General features: G+C 39.0%; 1 protein-coding gene across 2 annotated transcripts in view; it reads right to left on the reverse strand.

The window, feature by feature from the left end:
• Positions 1-21,003, reverse strand: part of GRB14 (growth factor receptor bound protein 14) — a 133,163-nt gene that overhangs the window by 43,049 nt on the left and 69,111 nt on the right. For both annotated transcript variants that reach the window (XM_060106415.1, XM_060106416.1), the window contains one exon: positions 5,973-6,129. In XM_060106415.1, coding sequence (XP_059962398.1) covers positions 5,973-6,129 — 157 coding nt within the window. The remainder of the gene's footprint in view (positions 1-5,972; positions 6,130-21,003) is intronic.

Here is a 21,003-nt window from a genome sequence, read left to right on the forward strand (position 1 = left end):
TCCCTAGCAATGACACTAAAATACAATTAATTCCACTTCCCGAGGAATCTATAGGTATGCGCTTGAGGTATTGTGTTAATTGCCGCTGCTTCATACCATGGCTTCAATTAGGAATCAAAATGGGAGCAAAGCAAACATGGATCCCATTAAGTTCCAGAAGACTTAAAACTGAAGTCCCCCCCCACCCCCCGCGCCCCACCATCCTCTTACAATAATTGTAAAGGCAGAGGACTCCATCTGGGGAACTATAGTGACATCCAGTGGCTGTGAAGTAAAACACACCAGTTACAAAACGGGTTGTTATATCATTAGAGAAGGGGAAATATTTGGTGATATACTGATATTTTAAATCCAATGTCTATAAAGCTGCATGTAGTACTAGAAACTCATAATAACACGACCCCAAATCAGGCAAATCAGCAATTTGTAACAAAATCAGGCTATTTATCTGCCTTCCATGATTTACTCTACCTATGAAAATTCTTGGTAGCATACATTAATAACTATGGACAGAGGATATGAAATATTGATATCATATTCAAAGCTCCAAATGTCATATTACCATTCACAATGTGTATAAATTCAACAACAGCCCATTTCCAAAGTGATCCTCTTCTCAGCCAAGATAAATAGCTGGCTCTGCTATAAAGTGGACCAGGCTGGCTCAGTTTGATTCCAATCATTTCAGTACTACCTAGGTTTGTCTGAAAATGTTTTTGAGGTTTCAGAATTTAAGTTTGTATTTATAGCATGCATGAGAGATGCAGATGGAGAGTGAGAGAGACAAACCAACCACAGAATCCCGAAAACACTGGCCTGACCTAGTGAGGTGAGGAAATAACAAACTTGCTTCCACAGAAAATGCATACACTTGAGAATCTGACAGGTACCTAGATTTGTGCAAGGCTGACTCTGGGCCAGGTATTTTTTATCACCGATTCTTTGTATTCTTATGTGTAAAATGGAGATGAAATAAATGTACATTGCAGGGTTGCTATGAGGCTAAATATTGAGAGTGTCTATCAAGATGAATGTGAAACCTCTAAGTAGTGGCCCTGCACACATAAGATGCACATTAATAGTAGCTATCACACATATGCATTCATATTTAAAATACCAATAAAATTGGAGGGGTTTTTGCCACACAAAGTGTCATTCTGAAAACAGACTTTGAATTCCATAACCATATTTTGAATGTCATGTGCTCCCCCTTCTGACCTTAGTAATTTGTGGTGTGTTTTAATGGATCACACACAACAACAGTAGCACATCTATTAACCACATAGCATGTCTCTGAAACTTTCCTAAGCTTATCTGGGATATTAAAGTGAACTTGAGGCAGAACACTCCCCACTCTCATCTATCTCCTAAGTCACAATATTCTTGCCTACAAGGCTTCAGGATCTCACAAACACTAAGCCTTGTACATGTGCAGACCATGACATGAAGATGGTACAATGCGGCATGCGCGACTGGCAGAAATGAGAGATGGGCAAGGATCAAGCCTGGAAGCCACAGATACTTTGATGTAAAAGCAAAACGAAGTTGCTTAGCCTCCAAATGGTCAAAACTTGCGTTCGGGTCTTCTTAGTAGTAGACTTTAAAACTAAGTCAGACCATACTGCTCTCTGACGAAGAGACCTACAGTTACTTTTTCCCTCACTCAGTGTAAAAGTCCAGTCCCTTCCATGGCCTGGGAGACCCTGCATGAGCTGGCTCTGCGGTAGCTCTGTGCAGTCCCTTTCCATTACTTTCCACCTTACTGACTCCCTAAGTCCTGTCTCCTGAACACAAGCACATTGCCACGTCCAGGCCTTCTCACTTGCTGTTCTCTCCTTCTAGAACAATCTTCTATTTATGTGCAAGACCTGCTCCTGTCTGCTTCAGACCTCTACTCAAACATCACGCTGTCAGGGACACCTTCCCTGATCTACTTAAAGTGCATCTCCCAACCAGCCCCGGACTCCCTATCCCTTTCCCTGCCTTCCTTTTCTCCCCAGTGCTAATCACCACCTAAGAGATTGCACATTTTAGTCATGTATCTCTTGTCTTTCTCTTCCCACTAGAATGCAAACTCATGAGGGCACTGCTTTTTGTCTGTTGTGTTCATACTGTACCCCCGGGATCCACACACAAAACAGGCTTGGTGCAAAATAGTCAACAGATATTTGTTAAACTATTGGAGGAAAGCAACAGGGAAAGGCAGGGGGAGTTAGTTCCTAGTTTTTGTGGAATCTGTAAGGTGGAAAGAAAAAAAAAACTAAAAATAATCAGTATTTAAAAAAAAATGCACACATATATAAAAGAAGGTAGTCTAGACAAGTGAACTCATAGGCTAGAGATTATGTTAAAATAGAGAAACTAGGGGTTTCCCTGGTGGTGCAGTGGTTGAGAGTCTGCCTGCCAATGCAGGGGACACGGGTTCGAGCCCTGGTCTGGGAAGATCCCACATGCCGCGGAGCAACTAGGCCCGTGAGCCACAACTACTGAGCCTGCGCGTCTGGAGCTTGTGCTCCGCAACAAGAGAGGCCGCGATAGTGAGAGGCCTGTGCACCGCGATGAAGAGTGGTCCCCGCTTGCCACAACTAGGGGAAGCCCTCGCACAGAAACGAAGACCCAACACAGCAAAAATAAATAAATAAATTAATAAACTCTTAAAAAAAAATAGAGAAACTGAAGAAAGTTATCTCAGCGTTGTGAAATAATGGATAATATTGTTTAATTCCTGACATCTTTATTTCTGTTATTTACAGTGAGCTGAATTATTTTTGTATTAAATATATTTTTTTTAAATAATAGACCACCTCTTCACTTTTAGAATTCTATTTATTGAAAACTCATCATTTTAATCAAAGAGAGGTCAAGAATGTCTCCTGAACAACATGCAAAGCTCACTAGCTGGTCACCAAAGTTTTGGCAAATGATTTGTCCTTTGGTTCTTTACATCATCACCACTAAAAGAAGATTTGCAGTTGAATATGTCAGTGCTTCATTCTATTGACAAAGGGCATCAGTAGCTGCACAGCATATTTAAGGGGCAGAAACACCCCACTCTAGTTCTTTTAGTTCATTTTAACATGCAAATAGCAAAAATGTTTCTGAATACTACTCTTAGGTTGAATAGCTACTACAAGAGTATTTATAAGCTACACACACACAAATAAAATTCAAAGACACACTGGTTTTACATTTGATGCTGAGGAAGACCACAGCATCTTAAGAGTTGTTATTCTCTTGTTATATTTTTAAAGAATTAGAAGAAAGAAAAAGAATAAAAACTGTTTCTCAAGAGTTTAGTTGGATATTCATTAACTCTTATTATCTAACATCTCAGTGTATCCTTACGGAAATAAAGCAGCAGATTTTTTTTAAAAAGGAACGGAAGGTGAAAAATCTAATATACATTAGTATTTGGGTAGCATTAGTGTCTGCAATTTTTCTACTGTATAAAGTTTTTATCTGAGTAAAAACAAAGAGAAAAAAAAGAACAGAGAAAAGCTCTGGAACTAAATTTCTTTCTCATAAGCTTTGGTCTAATGCATGGTTAATGAAGCCATGAGACAATATTCTCACATCTTTGATTTTATTTCAGCAGTTTCCAGAAAATACAGTAATGGAGAAATATATTTCTATTCAATGCCTAAAAGTTTATATTTAGCATGTAGCTCAAATTAATTCTCAATGTTCCATTTTAAGCTTCTACATTAAAAGACTTGCACAAATCTTTTTATTCCTCACATGACTTGCCGCGGTCTCTGTGAAAACTGCTTCTTGGTTTATAAAGTAGATTTTATTACTGAACTTCAAGCTCTTTGTTAGGGATAAATTGTAGTGACTATAACTGCAAAAGATGTTTAATGACTTTTAAACTCTCTCCAAAAGAAAAATTTAAGAGTATAAAATACTGTAATTATATATTATACTAATTGAGAGCTATATTTCTAGAAGCATAAGCAAACAAAATAGTTTGGAATTATAGCAGGTACCTGTTGAGAGTTAACACCATACTTCTGAGAGTAATGATCATGAATAGAAGTTAAATTAGTCACAAATGGCAATGAAGAAAATATATGTTGAACTTTTTCTGCCCTACGAGGGTGAGACAGCAAGTCACACGGACCAGTATAGCATACCTTCAGAATTCAAGTTTTCTTGGAAGGTACATGCTCAGCTGTGGAGATCAGCTGACATGTAGCTCATCAACTATCAAACAGGGGGTGGGAGGGTGGGTTGAGGTTCAGAATCCCTGTGGAGACTGTCAAACTATCCAAACTTCTTTTCCACAGCCTTCCCTCTGTCCTCTTCCTGAGGTCCTGACACATCCTTGGACAGCAGTCTTCAAATTGGAAGTACTATAGACACTTCCTGAATGGTTCAGGGAATGCAAGGGACTTTAAATGAACCATTTTCCAGAATCTTTTAAAAACGGATCCTCCTAAGAATATACCTTTTCTGCCAACATCATCTTTATTGCATTTCATAAGACAAAGGCAAACTTCTCATCCGAACTGAACCTTACTTTGGTACGCTGCTCTGAGGTGTAAACCCTCTATGTATCAAACGAAGGAAAATTTTTATATATTGGTAGCTAGCTATGCAAGAAAGTGAATGACTCTCATGACTAGGTATAAAATTCTCAATTCTTTAAACAAATTGAAGGGACAAATTGTCCTGTCATTGACAACTTATTTAAAATAATTTTGAATAAGTTGTTTATTACTAAAAGTTGTTAGACATACAATGCAAAGGAGTTGATGGTAGGCTAAATAATAGCCCCCTAAAGATATCATCTTAATCCCTGAAACCTGTGAATGTTACCTTACATGGTAAAAAAATGAAAACAAAACAAAACTTTGCAGGTATCATTGATTTAAGGATCTTGAAGTGCAGTGATTATCCTGGATTATTATGGATAAAGCCTAAATGCTACTATCTTATAAGAGAGAGGTAGAGGAAGACTGCACACAGACAGAAGAGAACACAGTGTGACCATGGAGGTAGAGATTAGAGTGATGCAGCCATAGCCAAGGCATGCCAGCAGCCACAAGAAGCTAGAAGAGGCAGGAAATGGATTCTCTCCTTGAACCTCCAGAGGAAGCTCATCCCTGAAGATACCTTGATTTTAATCCATTGATGCTGATTTCAGACTTCTGGCCTCCAGAAATGTAACGGAATAAACTTCGGTTGTTTCAGGCCACTGAGATTATGCTAATTTGTTACAGCAGCCAAGGGAAACTAATACAAAATTCAAAGAATCAAATGGCACTGCCATAACAAACTCCTTCCTTTCTCACCTACCTATTATGGGGACATGTTTTTTAACAGCAGTATTTGTAAAAATAAGAAAGGGGAGATAAAATTGTCACCAAATTCTGTCCCATGCTAGCAGAAGAATGAAAATTCTTTATAACTTATTAAAAGATATGAGGGGAAAAGCCTCTACAGTTCACAATACAGAGATATATTTCCAACCGCAAATAAATACGATTATGTTTTATGTTTATGACTTTAAGATGTAAAGGATTACTCATTCTTCAAGAAAAATTTAGGGTGTACAGTCCCATAAAGAGAACTACCACTGTGGATATTTCCCACGTCTGCACTACAATCAATTCAAAAAGTAGTCCAAATAACAGCATATTTTATTGACCTCTCAAAAAATGTTCATTGTGCTACTAAAGATTATTATGAGATGTATCTTTCCATCAGTTTAGACTCTATGGTTTAGCTCCCAAATTTCCACACATCATTATTTAAACCAGGAAGGGTGGTAAATTTGTAATATTTCTATTCTTATGTCCATTTTGTGCTACTTTATTTTTCTCTCAACTACCAACCCAAAAATAAAAAACAAAGAAAAGGACTATCCATAATTGTCCTCTATTTTTCTACAAGTGAAGAAAACCTTTGCCATATGATCAAACTATAAGGGACAGAAAAGCAATGATATGACTATGATTTTGTATCCTTACCTAGACCTATGTGAGGCAGGTGCTCAAAAAGGGTCCAGCTGTGGTCATCAATGTAATGATTCTTCAGGATCAACAGCTGGCAAACATCTCGGGCAGTTATGTCACTGGGTACCTCTAAAGCCCTGCTGGTTTCATCTTCACTGTATACTTTAATTACCTGTGTAGGTAGAAATTAAAAAATGAGCTAAAATAGTCTATTAAAAATAGCATTCTAATAAGTCATCAAACTTGTCAGTTGAGCTAATTACAAATTCCTTATACAGTTTGTTTCACATCTAATTTTCTTATACATGGAGTAAATGTTGCCCATCCAAGACTTGTTTATAATATGTGTCAAAGTCACTCTGTCTGACAACTTCCAATCTCTTCTCTTCAGTGTCTAAACTGGAGGCCACTCAATGACCATTCAATGTCATTTCCCACCACTCTGATATGTAACTAAAAAGCTACATATCTCTTAACAATACTTTAAATTTTCCACTCCATATTTAAATCTGTAAATAATCCAAGTAACGTGGGTGATTTATTCCCAGATATACATGTTGTAACAGCAGTAAATAGAATATAAAGATTTCTCTATATCAGGTTATAGAAATTTTGGCAAAGACTGGCTAGACGTTCACCAAATCCTTTTTCTTTTCTCCCTTGCAATTAGTTGTGTCCATGGGATTGAGTTTTAGTCAATGAGATGTAAGGACATGCAGTGTTGCACCTCCAGACCTAATCCATAAAAATTTCCCATATACTGTCATCCATTCTCTTACGCCAGCCTCTCACTGAATGGAAATGATGACAAAGACCTAAAGAGGAGAGCAGAGCCATGGGACAGAAGGAGACTTTGTCTCTGAATGACCACATGGAAGGTGCCCAACTAGGAATGCCCACATGTAACTTTGACATGAGCAAGAAATAAACTTTTAGTCTGTTAACTCACTGTGATTCTTTATTTATCTATTACAGCAGCTAATGTCACCCCAAATCATATAGAAGTAGAGAGTTTCATATACAACACTCCCATCAACATTTACCAAGTTATGCTATGTGCTAGAATTTCCACTACTAACTGTGATATGTCATTTATAAATTAAATTAATTATAATAAGCTAAATACCTATGAAAATAGTATAGTAAGATCAACACACACAGAAGTAGGAAATTGTAAGAGAATTCAACATAAGAAATACACCTTATAAAAATATAGACATTTAAACATTTTCAGTAATTCAAACAAATGAAAATTAAAATGATGTATCAATTCTCTATCGATTATTTTTCTAATTATGTGTAATGACAGTGGAATGAAATAGTTGCTCTCTTACAATGACAGGAGTGATATAAATTGGTAAAACTATTTTGTACACCTGTTGGAAAGTATTTATCGAAAGCATTAAAAGGTCCATTCCTTTGACTCAGTAATTTCACTTAGGCAAACTATCTCAATAAATCTGTCATAACTGTAGAAAACAGTTTTAGGCATAGACTTATTCAGCAAAGCATTATATATAATTCTATCAACCTAAATATACAACAACAAAAGAATGGTAAACTATAGTACTTTCACAAAATGGAATATTATAAGGTGCTTAAAAATGTTATTCAAGGAAATAATATAAGAACTTTAAAAAAAATTCCTAAGTAAAATCAGATCATGACACCAAAGTATACGTTACGCAGTAGAGTGCAGGCTTATCTGTTGGACTGGCTACCAGGCACCTATTCCTCTTCTAAGAGCATTCTGATTATCTTTTAGAGACCCACTCCCTCCCTCACCATTAGTCTTTGTGATTCTGGCAGCTCTACTTTCAGCTCAGTGATGGTATAGTGGAGCTGCTGGAACGGGCTTGCAAGAGGTGATTGTTAAACATTCAGGAACTCTGCAAGCCAGGCATCTTGAAATCAGCTATGGTGGGAGTACACCAAAGAAACTGGCAAATGCTACAAATAAGGCCTTTTTTTAAAAAAAATATATTTTTATAGCCAGTTTACCAGTGCATGACTGCCTCAGCTTCACATAGTTGTTATCCAAATTGATCAATTAACACCCAGAATCCCTCTGGCGACAGTAACTATTTCAGAGATGGGCACATGACCTAATCAGAGTCAGTCAGGGCCAATCTAGACATCCGTTCACATAACCATAAAGTGAGCCCCCTTTTCCACTGGGCAGGTGTAGGGTGAAGCTGCTACTGTTCATGAAGAGAAAGACTGTGGGAAAATGGGGCCCACATGGAGTAAACCATGCCAAGAGATGAAAAGGGTCCTGAGAATATCATTGGGCCCCTGGACCAAGGAATACTTGAATTGTGTTTTTTAATCATATGTGTGCCATGAAGCTGTAAGTTTCTAGTGGTAATATCCACCTACTTATATCTCTTGTTCTAGCCAAAGACCTTCTCCAACTCTTTGTCCATACTGCTAGGGGAATAAACTTTCTAATAGCCAATCACATCAGGTCATTCTTCTAAAATTCTTCAGTGGCTCCTTGTTGTCCTAACTCAAGCAGCTCATTGTGTTTATTAAGACCCCATGCAAAGCGTACATCCTTTGCTAAGTGTTTTATTATAAGGCTGTCCTTGGGCTTCCCTGGCAGCACAGTGGTTACAAATCCGCCTGCGAATGCAGGGGACACGGGTTCGAGCACTAGTCTGGGAAGATCCCACATGCCGCGGAGCAACTAAGCCCATGTGCCACAACTACATAGCCTGTGCTCTAGAGCCCGCGAGTCACAACTACTGAGCCTGCGTGCCACAACTACTGAAGCCCGCGTGCCTAGAGCCCCTGCTCTGCAACAAGAGAAGCCGCCGCAATGAGAAGCCCGCGCACCGCAACGAAGAGTAGCCCCCGCTTGCCTCAACTAAAGAAAGCCCACTTGCAGCAACAAAGACCCAACACAGCCAAAAATAAATAAATAATAAATAAAAATAAAGTTCCCTTTAAAAATATATATATATATATATATATATATAAGGCTGTCATAGAGTTGGCTGTTGCCCTCAGAGAGCTAAAGCATAGTGGGGAAAGCAGTATTAAAAACAACAGTCACAAAGTAGGACATAAAAATTCAGTATGTTACTAAATCATATAATGGGGGTTAGGAGAGACCTGAAAGATATCCATGAAAAAGTGATATTCAGGCCAAGACCTGAAGAAGGAGTGGGCAGTAGCTAGGCAAAGAGAGGGTAAGAGCATTTCAAGCTAAGGGAACCAAAGCCATGCAAAGTCCGTGGGGCAAGAAGAAACTTGCCAGATTCTAAGGATTAAGAGGAGTCAGGGGGCTTCCCTGGTGGTGCAGTGGTTGAGAGTCCGCCTGCCGATGCAGGGGAGGCGGGTTCGTGCCCCAGTCCGGGAAGATCCCACATGGCGTGGAGCGCCTGGGCCCGTGAGCCATGGCTGCTGAGCCTATGCGTCCGGAGCCTGTGCTCCGCAACGGGAGAGGCCACAACAGTGAGAGGCCTGCGTACCGGAAAAAAAAAGTCATCAGGGACGGCAAGTAGGGAGCATGGCCCTGAGGGAGATGAAGTGGTAAGCTCGACCATAGTAACAGGGATGCAAGATCCTCAGCTCAGAATTGACTTAAGAATCATTGAGCTTATAGGTGGTAAACTTGTGGATATGGATATATCTGACAAGGGAGAAAAGGAAGAAGCATGAGAAAAGAAAGAATCTAGGGCTGAACCCTGAGAAATTGCAATATTTAATGGTGAGTTAGAGGCAAGAAAGCCTGAAAGATAAAGAGAGATAGAGAACCAGGGAACTGGGACCCCATGGAATAAAGCCCAAACTCTTCAGCACGCACACAGCATGCACACTCCCCAGCAAATCAGCCTATGGAACAGGTCACTCTGACCTTAGCCAAATATGGTAAACATTTGCAACCTCTTCTTTCTATTTGCTCATGAGGTATCCTCTACCTGAAATCTTTGCCCCAGCCACCAACAATATGCTTTATTTGGCAAATTCCTACTTATCATTTGGCCCCAGTTCCCACAGCACTTCCTCCAGAAAGTCTCCCCTGACTGCCCACGGCTTTATAATGGGTCCCTCTTAGAGCTCTTACTTTGTAATTTTCTACTTGAATATCTTTCTCCTCAACTGCACTAGTAAGTTCCTTTAAGGAAAATCTACATTTACTCCCCATATGACATGATATCCCAGGGACCTAGCCCAAGCCAATGTATGGCTTAATAAAGATCTTTGGAACAAATGAACTTTGTACCCCTGCAAAGCCTACCAAAATGTTTTGCACATAACAGGTACTCAATACATATTTGTAAATTTTAATTTAAAAATCTTTTCTGTCACAAAGTATATGATTGATTAAATTTTAATCCTCAGGAAATTAAAATTCTTCTTAAAGAGCAAAAGATATACAATTTTTCTTATAAATAATCCTAGGTAAGAATTGACTTAATATTGCCATTAGCAGGCAGTTCTGAGTTTTGAAGTCACTGAGGCAGCTGTGAAGTCACATGAAAAAGGCTATGAAAATACACTGCCAAAATCAGGTGCAAGTGTCTGAGCTCTCACTTCAATTCCTTCATTTTTTGGTTAACACATGTGGTTCATGAAGATCCCAAGATCTCTTTGGAATCTCAGTGCTCCCATGATTGCATCTGGGTAGGCTATTGTTTTTAAGTTTGTGCCTTCAGTGCCTTCACACAAATCTCAGTGCCAGACAATTGCTGAGATGCTAAGAAATGCCATCCACCATGCTGCTGTGGTTAACACTGACTGGGTCAGACACTGGTGGGTGCTCTTGCCAAAAGCAACATGAAGACAACCAGTCCTGAGAGGAAAAGAAGATCCGACCCTGGGGCTGCTCCTTCATGTGGAGCAATGATGAGCTGCCATTTCAGTGCCCTCAGAGGCCACTGCTCATTCCACACCAGGAAACAGGGGGTTGGGAATGACCTGGTGGCCACGAGACAGGTTCCTGAGACTTCCTGACTACCCCAGGCTTTCTTACAATAAATGCCCATCACCTGGGGTAACAGAAGCATGCCTCTTATTTTTCATGCTCTAGTTTTTATATCAGAGGAATTAACAAATGAAAATCTGGAGACATTCTGAAGTCTAAGCCAAATTCAAGAAGAGGGCAAGAATAGAGTAAGAGGTAAAGTTGGGGAAAATGAAGAAGATACCTAACCAATTAGAAATGCCATTAATCTCTTCAGTTGATTTTGCTGCAAATTGGAAAGAAATAAGTTGCCAAGAACTGAGACACATAAATTTAGAAGGACGAGGCTAACTTAAATTTCTGGAATAAGTGCATGTACTCATTTTTTAAATTAATAACACCTGTTAGGAGAAAAACAATACTTTTGTTTGAGCTCCATTTCAAACTCTTCTTCTTAAAAAAAATAATCCCATTTAATGCTGACATTTGTCCAAACTACACATTCATCTATGAACGATAAAAACTTATTTTGGTTGATCTTCCACAGCAGTAAGTCCCTGTCATCTCTCAGATTTATTCAGTACTTATGAAAAATTCCTTACACTACTGATGGGGAGGCTTTGTTAAAAAATCTCATTTTTATTTCTATTTATTTCTCCTTGAAATATATGAAAAAGGGAAAGATAATCTAAGCCTTAACTCTCTAGTAGAGTTGAACATGCCAAAAATATTACTATACTAAACCTTCCTGTTTAAGAAAAAAAGTCAAGTCATAAGTAAAGATATTGATATAAGACTAGTACGGATTAAAACTAAGGTACAAACTTTTTTTTTTTTTTGCGGTACGCCGGCCTCTCTGTTGCGGCCTCTCCCGTTGTGGAGCACAGGCTCCGGACACGCAGGCTCAGCGGCCATGGCTCACGGGCCCAGCTGCTCTGCGGCATGTGGGATCCTCCTGGACCGGGGCACAAACCTGTGTCCCCTGCATCAGCAGGCGGACTCTCAACCACTGCGCCACCAGGGAAGCCCATGTACAAACTTTTGTGATCATGTAAAAACCAAATGGCAGGGCTGCTCTTAAGAATCATTGGAGTAAAATAGTGGTATCCTGTTTCCTCTACATACTGAAAGGTGAAAAGACATCTGAAGGTCATATAATCATGCTATTTAATAAAGGGATATTATACATTCCCAGTTCAGTGGCCCAAATCCCCACCTTGCTATATAAAGTAAAAAATAGCGTAAGAAGAATTCATATCAATTGATCCACGAGATCATTTGCAATTGTATGCCAGCAGGAAGAAATCCTGCCTGGACCCTAAAGAAGAACAGGAACTTTCTTTATCTCATCAATGAGCAGACACACTTGATTAGCAAGAAAGACATGCACTGATAAGATCTGTCTATAACATCCCGCCAGCAGGAACAGAGAGAGCTCCCAAGGACAGCCAGCAGTGTACACAGGCTGTGTTGAGGAAGCCCTCAGTGTCACTGTAATCCTGACAATCAGAGCAACCTTGGCCTTTAGAGTGGTTTACAGCTTCAAAAACTGTGCCGGGAGCATATGGCATCTAGCAATGAAAATGTAATATAAAGACACAGTAGCCCCTGCAGAGAATATGCTGGAATGTGGGTGGAGCAGATCTCTGTTTTGGCTGACATCCTTATCAAGGCAGTTTATATACTTTATACCTCAACTCCCCTAGGCTGCCCTCCATAAAAAGTAAGTGGAGGCAAGAGATTAAAAAATTAACATAACTCATTTTGAAAGCAGTAGACACAACAATGTTGAAATACACAGAGCAAGAAATGGTTAACTTTTCAGAAAAGAAGTTTGAGGCCCCTAAAGCCAAGGGACTAAAAGAGATGAACTATTTAAAATATAAGACAAAGGCCATTTCTGAAAACACAGAGCCTGAGTTTGAAAATCAATTCAATATGTATTGCTTTCTCCCCAAAGCACACATAGTATTCATCTGCTATAATCCCCGGAAATTCTGATTCTCAGAACAGATTACGTGGAAAGCTTCAGGAAAGCACTGGGCAGAGGCTAAGCGGTCAGCCTTTCTCCTCCTTCCTGCAGACCCAAGAAAGTGATGGAATGGGATGCCTCATTCCTTTCCAAACTGGATTCATCCTAGAATATGTGAAAAAAAACTCAGGGTTGTCATCTGGTCATTTGGCAATGCCACAGAGCAGAAAGGGGCATTGGACCCACTGGTAAGTAACTAGCTACTTAGTCGCTTATCCTTTGTTTCTTCAGAGAAGAAAGGAGGCAAAATGGGATAATTATTCAGCAGGTAAAAAACGAGCACAGATTAAACATAACTATATGAGCAAGAATCCATAGGATGAAGTGAGAGACTTTTTTTTAGAAAAAGAAGAAAGAAAGAGCAAAAGAGAAGGAAAAAGACGGTTGGGCATGGTTATCTTCGGTGTCAAAGTTTCTATTTGGGGAGAATTTAAATTTGATTTTTAGATTAACTACATTTAAATACCACATTTAATATTTAATTAAATATTAATTCTTATTAATTAATATTTAATTTAAAATAATTTAAACACCATTATTTAAATACCAAGATCTTACCGCAATGAAAAGTATACAACTTTTCAACAGAAAAATAAATGCATTTATTATATCTATTAATTATATATATTGCTTATATAAAATTAATAGAAAATAAGAAACAAGGCCCATAGAAATTTGATTTCAACTAGGTCCCAAGGTAAAGCTTATTTCTCCCACTCTTTAAAATTTTATCATCCAAGTACAGTAAGATTATAAAGCCATCTTTTAATGTTTCAGATTTTTTTCTCCATTATTTTTAACAGATAGGCAATGTACCTAAATCAGTGAAATATTTTTATATAGAGGTCAGGGCAGCCCTGGATTTTTATGTTCTTCTAAATAAGGAATGTAGTGTCCTAAGATAAGAGAAGACAGTCTTAGATGTTTTGAATTAAGCAACTCAATATGTTCCCTTGAAGGGAAATGGCAAATAATATATTCATTATTACTTATTTGAAACCTCTAACAAAATGTTATATTTAAAAACAAAGACTGTTCCCAAAGATCCTAACAGCTCAAGAAAAGCTGTTGCTTCCATATTGCTATCCTTCATTATTTTGCTAGCTGTCAAATATTTATTAAGAGCAAAACAGTACATAGTTTAGAGAAATCAGGTCATAGGGAATCAAATTATCTCCATTGAAAGAGATATTCAACTACATATTTTATTTGAGCATGAGCAGTACATGTTCATTAACTCAAAATAGATATTGTCACAATATCAGAATTACAGGAATTGATTGACATAAACAGGTCCATTTCATATCCATGTGGCCCCTTTCAACTTTATTCCCTATAATCCTTTCCTTATTCTCTAACTCTGACCATACATTTTCTCAGTTTCTTGAAATAGCTATGCTCCTTCCTGACACAGGGCCTTTGCACCTACTACTGCTGCCTAGAATACTGTCCACCCACCTCCTATTTCTTATCCCTCAGATAAACCATTCATTCTGTGGGGAAGTTTTCAATTCTACTCCCAGTTTAGGTCCAGGCCCTTTGTTTCACGTATGCATATGTGCAACTACATAATTATTATCCATAAGCTTCTACTACTCAGCATGCTACATGACACCAGGAATAATGTCAATATGTGCTTCCCACTGTGTCCCCAGCAGTCAGCATGGGGCCTGGCACAGTGTAAATATCCCTTTAGGGACGACTGACACCGTCAAGAATGGCCCTATAGGAGACAATATTAGGGATTCCAAAACAGTAGCTTGGAAACCTCACAGGGTTTAAAAACCTCTAGGGAGGAAAGGACACACATGGGACCAAAGAGAAAACATAGGCAAGTTTTCAAGAAATCTGCAGACTGAACAAAGGTAGATAAGGTGACTTCTCGGGCCCATTTTAAGTCTGGGACTGAGAATTAAAAAAATAAAATAAAAAGAACATCTGCGTGGAACAAGTATCATGAGCAAAGATACTGAGGACTGAAGAGGCAAAAAATACACATGGAACAAAAAATACACAGAGACCACTCTCCTGAGATCAGAGGGACTGAGTTATGAGGAAGAGGTGAGGAAGCACAGGTGCACAGGTGCTGGAAGGTCTGTGGAAGAAGCATCTTTGCCCAGCACTGCTAGACACTGTTTTCTATCACTGCAAACTAGCAAGGAGGTCACCCCAAGAGGGGATCCTTTTTAAGATCACAAATTATAAAGTAGCTTTTTTCAATGGTTGGAAATAAAGAGTTAAATTTTAAAAAGACAGTTTTACCAGAATAAGATTATAAAATGATAAGAGAATAATGGTAAGTAACTACATGGTGAGCTAATCATTTAGGAACAAATTCGGCTCTAAGTAATAGAAAAATCTACCCAACAATGGTTTATTGATCAAATTAAAGGTTTGGGTTTTTTTCTCACATTTGAAACCAGAGGCGGATAGTTCAGGGTCTGGTGAGGCAGTTCCATCAAGTGACCATGGATCCAGGCTCTTTCCACAATCCTCAGGGTCACAAGATGAATCATCCCCACACCACCTCTGTAAAAACTCTGGACTTGTACACATTTGTACACATTTGTAGGTCATTACATTTCAGCAGGAACATTAGAGGGCATGCGGGGATAAAAGAGATTAACTAATTCAGAGTTAAAGGACCTGTGTGGCTGGGGATCCATACAGATCTTCTGCAAGTTCTGTATGAATTCAAAATGCAAAGATGAAGCTTTATGCTGTATGAATTCATTTCCCATCCAGCATCAGGCCCACGAGGCCCAGTGTGGCCTTGCTACTGGAAATGCCCCAAACTTGGCACGGCAGGGGATTTAGCACTGTCCCACCTGACTGTCTAGATCAATGACACTGCCAAATCATGCCACGTCTAGGCTTCCAACCAAGAGAAGAAAGCCTGTCTGCAGGCAAAGGGGGGCCCAGAGAGTCTCCTTGAAGCCCCTGTGCTCTGCTCTGTTCTTGACCCTCTCTGCTCTCCTTCTCAGGCCAAGAGCCTGGAAGCCTGCACCTTCCTTGGGCTTTCTTTCTCCCTAGGGGATAGCAAGAAAGACCCTAACTCAAGCGGGTGCTCAGTTTTATAAAGCAAGAAATCAGAAGCCCTTTCAGTGTGCTCTTTACATGGTAAAAAAAAAAAAAAAAAAAAAAAAGGAAAAAGAAACAGCTCTAACTTCATTATAAAAGAAAGCAAACATTAAAACCTAAGCCTAAAAATATCCCAAACCATGGATGCACACATATACATATGTATATATTCATGTTATTTTAGGACCTAAATCCAATACGAATAATAAAGAGGGTCAAATCACAAATCCCACTCTAACATTTCCAGTGACTTCATCAAAGGAGCGTTCTCTGAAGCCTCAGTGTTTTTAAAACTCATGTAATTCCTGTGAAGATGCCAGTGCTGACTAATTCACCTTTGAAGTTTAAAAGAAAAAAAACCCTTCACAAGTGCTAATGCTTATTCATATTCAAAGCAGAAAACCACTGGTCATGCTTATGTTGGACACAATGTTATTCCAGTATCTCATTTCAGTTTTTCAGCAGTCGTTTGTTCCCAGAATAACCATAAGACATGCCTAAGTGAAAAAGTTAATAACTGTTTCACACAGTGAGAAAGAAGGACAAGTTGGAGAGGGGTGAAGGGAGAAGTGTTTGGAAGAGAGGGGAAAACACGAGAGGAGAGAGAATATTTATCAGAGTCCAGGACACATCACACTTTTTATTGTTAATTCTTGAGCTGTCTGGCATCAACTGAAGCACTTTTAGGAACTACCTTGTTTCACTGATTTTTAAAAGCACATCTTCTCACATTTAACTTCTCTGTAACTTAGACGTAACTTACCATCAATGGTATGTCATAATTTAATTGGAAGCATATAAGATAAGGATGCTTCTTGTAATTTAAGGTGCCATAGAACCAATGAAATATGCTATATTCAGTCTTTCTGGTACATCTAGGGGGTATTATTTTATGAACTTACCATGCAAACTATCACTTTCTAGATCTAACATTCCCATACTGTGATAGCACTAGGAATAACTGATTTATATCTATTTTTGTAATTTTATCTTTCCCTCACTTTTCTCAATATTTATTTTATATCAGTGCAAAGCATGTGCATCAGTGTAAAACATGTATATTCCTGTAAAAGAAATGGAATCAATACTGTTAGAATCATAAAATACTAAAGGTTAGGACTCTTAGAAAACACCTCCTGAAATCTTCTCATTCTACAAGTGAAGAAGCTGAGACTGAAGAGGACCTGACTTGCCGGGGGATCTCCAGCTGGTCACTGGCAGAACCAGCCAGGGAACCCCAATCTCTGGGCTCGTACCTCATCCTGTTTTTTCCACTCTGCTTACCTAATTTTCATGCTGCTTTAAGCTGCTGCTTCGACACAACATCTTGCATAAAAGCATTAGATAACTAAAAACCCAAATATAAGTTTGCATGTATGTCCCAAAGCACCCAGCTTTTTGAATGTCAAAAAAGGTTATTCTTTGTGTTTCACTTTTTTTAGCACAACTTGCCAGAAAAATTGCGTATATAGAAACAGCCAGCAGAGGGAGTCTTTATTTCTTGGTGCAAATAGAGAAAGAAAACAATGCTTTGAAAATTACAGCTTTAACATTGTTAACCCTATAGAGGTACTGCTTAAAATAGTTGCAAGCTTCTAAAAAATTTAAATCTATTTTTAAACATTCTTAACTATTTGAATTTTTAAGATAAATTATGTCTACATCTTTAATAAGAAGGGTTGGGGATGGGTTGGAGTGGCATATATATAGTCACTTCAGGTGGTATATAATATAAAGTCCCCTTTCCTGCAACTCAAGCTGGAGATCCTCCTTGGCATTTAGAATGGTGATGTCCAAATTTTTCTTCAAATCCTGATAGAACCATCCAAACTAACTTGACTTCTGAAACTATAAAATAATATTCCTGATATTTCACAAATACAACTGAATATATATGCCCAAAAATGCAGGCCCAATTAGGAGGCTTATCAAGAATATAGGACAATGCTGTTTAGCCAAAATGGTTTTTTAATTGCTCTTTTGAAACCGTCATAAGAGAAAGCATTTTTAATATCATACAGGGGTAGAAAATCTTTATCTTTCAGAGGGTTTAATACCCGAAATATCTGAAATAACCAAAAGACTTACTTCTTGTTTTTTCTGCCAAAACAGATTCTTATTTTCTAGATCTGGCTTAGGGTGCTGGGGTACCGCCAGGAGAGCCAGCCCTAAGACCGCTCCCCCCAAGCAAGAGTCTTAGACTGTTAATCAGCTCAGCTATTTTTAATCTGCCTTCATTGCCAAACGTGGACCAGACACTGTAGTTTGCAAACTAATATGAGGCATGGCCCTCATTCTCATGAAGGTTCAGTCCAGGTGCTTGTGGCGATGGTGCACTCCAGAATCTGCTCTGGGATCAGATCCTACACCATTAGCTTATCAATGATGAGTCTCAGATTCCTCATCCTGTAAAATGGGCAAAATGGTGGCAAACTGATAGCACTCAATTCATAAGAGTGACTATTATTATAAATTTTTTAAAGCAAAATTAGTAAGTCCCAAGAGATTCCTACTGAGCTCCCAGGAACTCTGACATATGGTTTACTCACTATATCTTTGAGGTGGGGTAAGACTGGAGTGTACAATGAGGAAAAAATAACTAGGAGGGCAACAGACAGACAGGTAAAAAAAAAAAGGGGGTGAGATTTGTCTGATGAGTAGACTATAGGTGAAAGGCAAGGGCACTGCAGCTGTGCAGTGGAGCGCAGCTCTGCATCACATGTGTGCCCATCAATTCTGACAGGCAGCCCCTGTGCGGGGCGGGGCCCACCTGGGCTCAGTCCTGACTTGTCATTCATTAGCACTGTGCTTTGGGTAAGATACTTAACTTCTCCAGGGCTCACTTTTCTCATCCCAGCCTGGGTTTGTCCACCAATCTTGTAGGGTTCTTATGAGGATTAAAGAGAGTGTAATCAGCGCTGAACACAGTACAGCTGTTTTTATTTCTACTGGTGTGGAGGGCAGGGAGTGCTCAAAATTGCTCACAGGAACGAGCTGGGAGGGAGGGAGTGGGTGGAGACAGAGCTTATGAAAAAGCAAGGTGGACCAGCTGAGGTAGGCCCTGAGTGCACAAGGTATGCAATCCAGGAAAAAGGAAATGAATGCCACAGAGACACAAATGCAGAGATGGAAATGCCAATGACAGGTCAGTATCAAAAAAGCCCAATTTTGTTTTTTCAAAAATTGTGTTTATTCAATGAATAGTAATTACATCCCAACTTTGTACATTCCCTGTGCTGGGCACTTGAGTCTAATGATGATCAAAGATGACACAGCCTCTACCATCATATAGCTCACATTCCAGTAATGTCACCTCTGTCTACTGAAACAATGTCTTAACACTAGGTACAACTGTACCTCTTTCAAATATGTAAGCCAGAAGTCCCTGCCTGATATTCCCTAGGAGAGTGAAAGAAGTAATCTAACCACCTATCTTATTCTATTTAAATCTACATTCCCAGATTTTTTTAAAAAATATTTATCAGCATATAGTAGTTGGATTAATTTTTTTTAATTCAAATTAGAGTCTGTATACAGAAAGTAAGCAGAGGGAACAAGAATTTGAGAGGCATACTGTCTTTCTTTCCCTGGCTGCATTGTATCAAGGACAACTACTTTTTGTTTGATTCATTTGCTACAAGAAAACTTTTGGATAACTATCAATACTTAATAGGATAGAGCCCCCCCCCAAAAAAAAATAATTTAAATCATGGTAAGAGGGAGATTTTAAACCATTTATGAAACTAGTAACACATGCCATTCCCCAGATAAGGGGGAAAAAAAGAAATTCACATTTGTTGAGCTTCTACTACTACGTGTCAAGTACTTCTAAATATTTATCCTATTTAATCCTCACAACTGTTCTGTGAGGAAGCATCATTATCCACAAAACAGAGAAACTGAATTTTTGAAAGGTTTAAAAGAAGACACCTAAAGTCACAACACTGATCAGTGACAGAGCTGAGCTCAAACTCAGGGTTTCCTGGCTAAAACACACAAACAATCTCCACTACAGCACACTTCGTAAAAACTCACTTTTAGGGAAAGGAAACATTTTGTGAAAACACAAAATCCATTCATCTATGTGGTACCCTTCCTGGGTGAATATGCAACTATGTTACCCTGTATAAAAATTAAAAGGGCAGAAGAAAGATCAAGGTTTAGGGAGAATGAGAGCTCCAGGTAAACAGCAATAATAGTGCTCACTACCACTTCACAACCACTCTCCAAGCAAGCCAGCCATCTAAACTCAGGTCTCCATCTATGCATTCCATTACCCTCCCCTACACAGGAAATCTGCTCTCTCCCCACTCACTACACCTTCTACTAGCTCCAATCAAGTGACAGAATACATTTGTTCAAAAAGCATAACTATATTCTATACCGGGCAAGACAATAATAAAAATCCAAGGGACAAACATTTTCTGCATGCCTAATACACAGGGGTCACTGGCAGTGGAGACAGCTAGTTCCCCACCAAAAGCCATCCTCCCCATTTCCTAATTCTGATGAGAAGGGCAGTACGTGGAGGTCAAGGCCTACATTTCCTGGCTTCCCTTGGATCCAGACCATGTGACACAATGCTAGCCAGTAAGACATGATCAGAAGCTCCTGGTTATTCCCCAGTGGCACGTTAATAACTGGCAGAACTCGCCTGTATGCCCCTGGTTCTTCCCATTTTGTATGCCTGGAATGTGAGCCGGATGACTAGCGATCTGCATTTATCTTTCCATAAAAGGAAAAGGGACCCACACTAAGGAAGATACAATAGAAAGCAAGAAGGAGCTTGGTTACCTGAGGACACTGCTGGACGGCTGCATTAGCTTGGGACCAATTCTTCTTGTAAAGTGAAAGAAAAATAAATCTCTCCCCTGTTTAATATGCTGTCATTTGAGTTTTCCCGTTACATGAAATTAAATTCAGCCTGTAACTGACAAAGCACCTTATTTAAAGGGTCTTTCCCTTAAAAATGTAAAATCTAGTTGTAAGACAAAATACAACAAATTTTGAAAACCAAATAA

The sequence above is a fragment of the Mesoplodon densirostris genome, chromosome 8 (assembly GCF_025265405.1).
Source record: "Mesoplodon densirostris isolate mMesDen1 chromosome 8, mMesDen1 primary haplotype, whole genome shotgun sequence".
NCBI classification, from domain to species: Eukaryota; Metazoa; Chordata; class Mammalia; order Artiodactyla; family Ziphiidae; genus Mesoplodon; species Mesoplodon densirostris.